The 8,678-nt window shown below is 41.5% G+C and overlaps 1 protein-coding gene across 2 annotated transcripts in view; it reads right to left on the reverse strand.

Annotated features, from left to right (window-relative positions):
- The window catches only part of marco (macrophage receptor with collagenous structure), a 62,197-nt gene that overhangs the window by 10,470 nt on the left and 43,049 nt on the right, over positions 1-8,678 (reverse strand). For both annotated transcript variants that reach the window (XM_050048356.1, XM_050048355.1), the window contains one exon: positions 5,436-5,495. In XM_050048356.1, coding sequence (XP_049904313.1) covers positions 5,436-5,495 — 60 coding nt within the window. The remainder of the gene's footprint in view (positions 1-5,435; positions 5,496-8,678) is intronic.

Consider the following 8,678-nt stretch of genomic DNA (forward strand, 5'->3'; position numbering starts at 1 on the left):
ATATATACATATATATATATATATATGTATGTATATATGTATATCAGTGTTTCCCACAGGATTTTTGGAGACTACATCCAACCCTGTAGGGGGGTCCGGGGGCATGCTCCCCAGGGAAAAAATTTTGTATAAAGGCATCAATCTGGTGAATTCTGAGAGCCAAGTTATGATGGCAGAATATGCTTAGATTTCAACATCTTTGTGCTTTTTATGTGTGAAAAATGTTCTATTTTTACTAATAAACACACTAGTGGTATGTTATGGTGAAGGGTTAGACTTAAAATACGGCTAAGGATGAGTGGTTTAACATTTCAGTAATCAAAAGAAAAATGACTGACGTACTGATCTGCCTCTGGAGGGCTATTTTATTATTTTAAATCATGTGCAGACAAAATATTCTTTTAAAACTCTCTCACTCACAAACACAGTTACAGATATGCAAACAATACAAAATACGCAATACGAAAAGAAAACAAAACAAAAGGTAAGACTCAAATTAATTACACACAAACAGACACAAATTACACTCTGGAACCCGTTTTCAAAACGTTGCTTTTCATTGTCGTATAAACAGGACCTTATAGCGGCCATTCAAGTCAATGTAAGCTGCTCCACCAGCCGCGGCCTAGAAGCGGCTCGGTGCTCCGCTCCGCTAAAAACATGCGGAAAGAAAAGGGTAACACTTTATATTAAGGTACTGTAATAAGCATTAATTAATGCTTAATAAGCACCAATTAACCAGTTAATGAGCACTTATAAGACAGAATAAGATGTTTATTACCATTAATAAGACTATATAAGTGTTAATAATAGCATAATTAACACAGTTATTATTGCATAGGAGCATTATAAGCACTTAATAGAAACTTGATAACAGCTTATGAAGCTATCCTAAATATTAATTAATAAGATGTCTATTTACATTAATTATGATTTATAAGGGTTAATTATAGAACAATAACCACAATTATTACTGGTTTATAAGACACTATAAGACCCTATCAGATTAAATTAATAAGGTGTTATTAATAGTTAATAATAAAACCGACGTCCCGGGGACTATAAAAATTGCTACTGGGACACAAAGATAATGTGTCTGGGACAATTCCGGGACAGCAAAAAAAAAAAAAAAGGCAAAGCAATATGGAAATGGGTGTTATTTACAACGTCATTACATATGGGTATCTGAACGTCGCTTTTGTCGCTTGAATAATTTCAATAAAAACTTATGAACAACAAAAATAAAGTGGCTTTTGCTGCACCTGATCTGACGCGTACATGCACACACACGCTGCATGACGGTCACGCTGGGTGCCACTCGTCAGCTATGCTCGCCACTCCTCATCAGAACACAGAACCTAGCAATGCTGAGATGGTTGAAAAAAGTGATGCAAGCCCCTCCAGTGCCGCTCCAGTTGGAGTAGGATGCGACACTTGGCTTCGGGACTGTGAAGAAGATTTTTCATCTGTTTCTGCCATCTGTGTGTGTGTGTGTGTGTGTGTGTGTGTGTGTGTGTGTGAGCAAGACGAGCAGAGTGAATGTGTTAGGAGCATCGATGAGCCGTGTGTTATGTTGAGCAGGCTAATGGATATAGGCTGCGTCATGTTCATGCTAACTCCTGCTGATTTGCTAATGCCATAGCCTGACTTCATTCCTCTCCGTCAGTAAGGTTAAAGGAGGATTTCATACATTTTGGCAATTGAAGTTTGTATCAGGCCCAGTGTGTGAGTGTTTTATTATCACTCTTGTGAATCTATTGTGAGAGTAATTCAGTACTAGTTTGTGGATTAAAAACAGGGGAAGTTAGATTAAATGTTTTTATGGGTTTAATTCTGAGCCTTCTCTTTCAGAGGGAAGGGCTGACATTGCAGATGGTGTCAGATGGACTGCAGAAGACGACACTGGCTCTTGTAGCCATGCAGGTAAACAAAATAAACTCCCTAGAGAGGAATTAATATGCTACGGTGTATGTTTAGCAATCATGACAGTAAAAGTTTTTTTCTTCTGTATTTCAGACAGTCCCAGGTCAGCATCTGAAGCAGTTCCTGGATGAAGTGGGACCTTTTCCCGGAAACACCTTCTCTGGTGTAAAACTCAACAGGAAACAAGTGGATGATGATGACTTCCACAAAATGAAAGATAAACTAATCAATAGCTTCTGTGACAACCTCACTACGCAGTTTGGCAATCTTGATATGGGTGTCTTGAATGCCGCTGCCACCATGTTTGACCTAAGCAACTGGCCTGAATACATCACTGACCTGGCCATCTTTGGCCTGGCCGATGTTGAGACTTTTGTCACTCACTTTCAGAAAACTGATGGGTTACAGGGAGCTTTGTGGAACACTGTATTCCCGAAAAGTCAATCTAAGTAACAAAACTTTTGAAAAAGCCAAATGAACTCAGATCTGTCATTTTTTTATAAGTCAACTATTAGGGTTTCAATCCTTTTTTCCTGTTTTTGACAATAGTGGTTGCATTAAAAATCAATATGAAAAGGAAATATGTCCTTGTGATGAGAATTCAGCCTACCAATGGTGGTGAAAACAAACATGAGTGAATAAAGCAGCTAACTCTGAATCAATCTGCTCAAATGTTTAAGTTCAAATAACTCAAGTTTGTCTTAGTATGCCATTTTGAGGAAATGAGATTCCCATGATCCTTTGCTAAATAAAATAATAACATACTAGAGTGAAAAGAATGTATCAGAATTCTTTAATGTTGAAATAATGATTGATATCTGGATGTTGCAATAGGTGCATAATTAATAGAATTATTAACTTTAGTGAGTGCATAATAAAGAGTTTATGAATGTCAACAAGACACTGTTCCCACTTTAGATCCAGTAGCTGCAAAGATGCATTATGAGCTGTTAATAAGTGCATATTAATAATTTATTAACGTTTATACGACACTGTTCCCACTTTAGATCCAGTAGTTGCAAAGACGCATTATGAGCTGTTAATAAGTGCATATTAATAGTTTATTAACCTTTATATGACACTGTTCCCACTTTAGATCCGGTAGCTGCAAAGGATCATTATTTGCTATTAATAAGTGCATAATTAAACATTTATTAACCGTAATATGGCATTTATATTAACTTCTTATAGTCTCATTAATGTTAATAAACACCTTATTAATTTCATCTTATAGGGTCTCATAGTGTCGTATAAACCAGTAATAAATGTGGTTATTATTCTATAATTAACCCTTATAAATTATAATTAATGTAAATAGACATCTTATTAATATTTAATGTAGGTTTATAAACTGTTACCAAAGTTTCTATTAAGTGCTTATAATGCTCCTGTATGCAATAATAACTCAGTCACTTATGATGTAATTAACACTTAGTCTAGTCTTCTTAATGTTAATAAGCATCTTATACCGTCTTATAAGTGCTCATTAACTGGTTAATTGGTGCTTATTAAGCATTAATTAACGCTTATTACTAGGGGTGTCCCCGACTAAGAATTTTCATAGTCGAATCTGATTTGACAGATTTTTCCTTTAGCCGACTAATTGTCGAATCATGTTGTTTTCCCCCTCATTGATTAATGAGCTCATTTGCGTCAGTTTCCGCTCCAGAGAAAAGAGCTAAAACACCCAAATAAACAAATTTAATTCTTCAGTTGGCATAATAAGATAATAATAATAAAAGTAAAAGGGTTATCATTTTATCTTCATCTTTATTCCTTTCACTTCATCAAGGTATGATGCTCTAGATGAGCGCAGACGCGCTGCAGCCTCATCCATGTCTTTAACAGGAGTCGTTTCTGACTCGTCAGAACTTTCCATTTCATTCACAAATAAACCTCCAAAAACATCATCAAAAGGTTTAGAAACAGTTTTCCTTCTTTCTGACTTCAAGTTACTTCATTAATCAACTCAGGTTCATACAAGTTCATCCAGACGGACTGTGCGTCACCGCTCTCAATTGTTTGGCCACGTCGGAAAAAAAGTAGGCTAGCCAAATAAAAAATCTGAGTCTATCAAGAAAACAATCAGCGGTGAAATTCGTTTCAAGACACTTCAGGTAAACGAATAATCCTTCAAAAAAGTTTGATTTGAGAGCACATACCTCCTCCAGAGTGTTTGTTTGTGTGCTCCGCCACCGTAAATCATCACCACATGATTCCTGAGCGCGGCACCGCTCCTGCTCACCGCTCCCTCAGGGGATGGGTCAAATGCAGAGAACAAATTTCACATACTCAGGTGTCTGACAATCAGTGGGATTTTAACTTTAACGTTAAATCACCGTAGGCCTCGATGCTGCTCTGATGGTCCTGCAGCGCACTCACTCACCTCCGCTTATTTGGATCGAGCAACTGGGTGATTTATTCATGCGTAGTAATGATTATGCCTACGGATTAAACGCACGCGTGATGTTTGTATCAAAATAGGCTATATATCATGAATTACGAGAAAACAAATACATTCTATGTCAAATCAAGATGTTCAGCAGCAGTGAGCACCCCCATATCACCCCAGTTTTAGCTAGCTTCACTGGCTTCCAGTATCTTTTAGGATTGATTTTAAAGTGCTTTTACTGGTTTTTAAGGCTCTTAATGGGTTGGGACCAGCCTACATTACTAATTCTTTGTCGTTTTATAATCCTTCACAGCCTCTTAGATCCTCTGCTGCCGGCTTTTTAAATACAAACTACTCTAATAAGAAAATTGGCAGCTCAGCCTTTTTTAACTATGCACCAAAATTATGGAACTCACTACCCAAGGATATAAGAGATACAAGCTCTGTGAACATTTTCAAACAGTTGAAAACTTATTTATTCAACATTGCTTGCTACACCTCCCTGTATGAAAGGTGCTATATAAATAAAGTTTATTATTATTATTATTATTAATATTATTATATAGTCAGAATAGTACGGTCTTGTTTCATAACCACATTTTGCGACGATTCGGCGGTGAGACTGGCAGTCGAATCAGACTTCTCCGAATCGAATCACCGAATCATCGACTGTCCGGGGTCACCCCTACTTATTATAGTACCTTAATATAAAGTGTTACCAGAAAAAGTTTTCAGAGCTTACTTCAATGGTGCTGTGTGTTGCCGTACAGGCTCAGAGTTGTCTTAAATACAGCCACACAATTCTCTACTGATGTTTTCGGTGGGTGCGCTTTAAGTGGTCCGACCGGCAACCTGTTGAGACGATTTAGTTCCACGTTCCCCCTCCGACTCTTCGGCAGGGGGGCCACAGGGGGGGCTGGACTCAGAGTTACGGGGGCACTGGCCCCTGCTGGCCCCTGCTGGCACCCCCTAAAACCGCCATTGTTCATTTGCATACTGCTGTTACAGTTAACTGTGCATTTGAAAGTGGCATTTTAGTTTTAGTTAGTAGTTTCTCAAAATCCCTATGCTCTATACTTCTGTTCTCTGCTGCTCTCAGGTCAGTCATGTGCAAACTTACACTCTGGTGCATTTACTTGGTCTCCCTTGTCTCCTTTGGCACCTGGTGGTCCGGGAGGACCTGTAAAGGAAAAATAATACAAATACATCTTCCAACAAAAGTGACAATTTACATGAACATATTTCATTAACTGAGTACGTCAAACTGATAGCATCAATGTCCTAGGTCATTTTAAGCAGGACACAGCAGGCAGTGAGATGGCTCATCGCCTTCATTTTGTGTAGCTCAGCAACAGTTAAGTGAACTGGACACTCTTACACATGTAAAAGTTTATTCTAAATAGTACTGTAGACACTGTATTTGTTACCTTTTACCCTTAACAGTTTTAGCTGTGTCTGATGTTGTAATGTAAAACGGTCTGTGTTATACACACACAGAGTAAAATACCTGGGGCCAGATGTAGAAAACTCTACACAACAAAACGAACAAAGACAGAAGTATGTGCACACATTCTAGTCGTAACATAAGATATATAAAACCTCATTTATGATTAGGCTGTTTTATAAATCTCAATCATTGTGGAACTGGGTGCATACGCATGAGCCATGTAAGCATGTTAGTCAGACTGAAATCATACTAAATTGAATTTCTCAAAGTCGGACTAACACATCCAGATAACATAATTGGGAGTTGAAATACTGCTGCATGTATGCAGTCAATTTGGATCCAAACTGGCCTAGGCGCTCTGCACATTGCTCCATAATTTCCACCCCAAGCTTTGACCCAGAAGTTTAATAGTGTTGAATGTGTAATAGAATAGAATAGAATAGAATAGTCCTTTATTGTCATTGTGTATGTTAGTGTATTGTCAGTGCATCACCATTAAAAAAAGCTAACACTACAGTAATAAATACAAAAACAACCACAAACACTACAGTAATAAATACAAAAACAAACACAAACACACACAACCATTCATTCTGTCATTGCACGATCCCGTCATTGTATATATGTGTTGTGTTAGAGATTGTTTTTTATGGCATTGAGGGTGGATATTGCTGTTGGATAGAAACTGTTTTTGAGTCTGTTTGTTCTTGATTTGATTGTCCTGTATCGTCTGCCTGATGGCAGCAGTTCGAACATGGAGTGTCCAGGCTGAGAAGTGTCCTTTACAATGTTCTGCGCTCTTTTGACACAGCGAGCACTGTGAAGGTCGTCCAGTGAGGGGAGGGGGCAACCGACGATTTTCTGGGCCGTGTTAATGATCCTCTGGAGCGCTTTCCTCTGGGCTGCTGTGCAGCTGGTGAACCACATGCATACACAGTATGTTAGTATGCTCTCTATGGAGCACCGGTAGAAGGACACCAGCAGTCTCTGTGTGATGTTATTCTTCCTGAGCACCCACAGGAAGTGTAGTCTCTGCTGGGCCTTTTTTAGCACCTCCGAGCTGTTCACACTCCAGGTCAGGCCCTCCTCGATGTGGACACCCAGGAAGCGGAAGTCCGACACCCTCTCCACACAGTCCCCGCTGATGATGAGTGGTGGGATGTCAGTTTTTTTACTCCTGTAGTCAATCACCAGCTCCTTGGTCTTTGATGTGTTGAGGAGCAGGTTGTTCTCTCTGCAACACGCTGCTAGATGTTCAACCTCGTCTCTGTAGGCAGACTCATCCCCCCCAGAGATGGGCCCCACCACCGTAGTGTCATCCGCGAACTTCACTATGACGTTGTTGTGGTGAGCAGGGGTGCAGTCATGCGTGTAGAGAGTGTACAGCAAGGGGCTCAACACGCAGCCCTGTGGGAAGCCGGTGCTGAGGCTGAGGGCTGTAGATGTGTGATGGCCCACTCTCACCCTCTGGTTGCGACCAGTAAGGAAGCTATTGATCCACATGCAGGTGGGGTGTGGAATGCCCAGATCCTCCAGTTTGTTCACCAGTTTGTGAGGAAGGATGGTATTGAATGCAGAGCTATAATCCACAAAGAGCATCCGTACGTAGCTCCCCTGCTGCTCCAGGTGGGACAGTGCAGCATGGAGGGCTGTAGCTACAGCGTCCTCTGTGGATCTATTAGCCCTGTATGCAAACTGGTGTGAGTCCAAACTTTTTGTCAGGAGTGATGTGATGTGACCCCAGACCAGCTTTTCAAAGCATTTCATCACCACCGGGGTGAGAGCGACTGGCTGGTAGTCGTTGAGGCTGGAGATGTGGGGTTTCTTGGGCAGGGGGACGATGGTGGAGGACTTCAGGCAGGGTGGGACAGTGGACTGGGCCAGGGACTGGTTGAAAATCCTCATGAAGACTCCAGCCAGCTGATCTGCGCAGTCCTTCAGTACACGTCCAGAGACGCCATCGGGTCCCGCAGTGTGCGCCTCACCTCATGTTCTGTGAGGGTGAAGCTGCTGTGGACCGTGGGGTGTGGTGTGGTTGCCTTGGGTGGTTCCACCTCGAAGCGGGCAAAGAAAATGTTCAGCTCCTCTGCCAACGAGGCATCACCCTCAGCAGCTCCCAAGGTGGACCTGTAGTTGATAAGATGTTGGACTCCCTGCCACACCTGCCTGCTGTTGTTACTTTCCAGATGTTCCTCAATCCTCCTCCTATAGTCCGACTTGGCCCCTTTGATGCCTGTCTTCAGGTCAGCCCGGGCTGCACAGTAGAGGGCCTGGTCTCCAGACCTGAAGGCGGTGTTCCTCTCTTTCAGCAGCCGCTGGACCTCCCGGGTCATCCAGGGCTTCTGGTTGGGGTATACCCGGATTCGTTTGTCCACGGTAACGGTGTCTATGCAGTATTTAATGTAACACAGTACACTGTCCGTGAACACCTCCAGGTCTTGATGTACAAACACATCCCAGTTGGTCCTGTCGAAGCAGTCCTGCAGCTGATGAGAGGCTCCGTCAGGCCAAGTCGTTACAGTTTTTGTGATGGTGGGTGCAGTTTTCCTGAGGGGGGCATATGCAGGAATTAACAGCAGAGACATATGGTCAGACTGGCCCAGGTGAGGTAGTGGTTTAGCCCTGTAGCCCAGCTTGATGTTGGAGTACAGTGTTTCCCATTAATTAATGAAATTATGGCGGCCCGCCATAGTTTAATTTAACCCGCCATAGTTTCTAAATAAAAGATTTAGGCTGCCGAAAGTATTGACTTCTCATGATATAAATAATATCTCGAACGCCGTAGCGTTTTGTGCCAATGTGCTCAGGCTGTCAGATCCAGCGCTCGACAGTGCGAGCATTTCACTCGACTAAAAATACGTGTGCGCGAACTGTAAAAAATATTTAGGGGCACATGTGCGCATAAAAAAAATCAGC

The sequence above is a fragment of the Epinephelus moara genome, chromosome 7 (assembly GCF_006386435.1).
Source record: "Epinephelus moara isolate mb chromosome 7, YSFRI_EMoa_1.0, whole genome shotgun sequence".
Lineage (NCBI taxonomy): Eukaryota > Metazoa > Chordata > Actinopteri > Perciformes > Serranidae > Epinephelus > Epinephelus moara.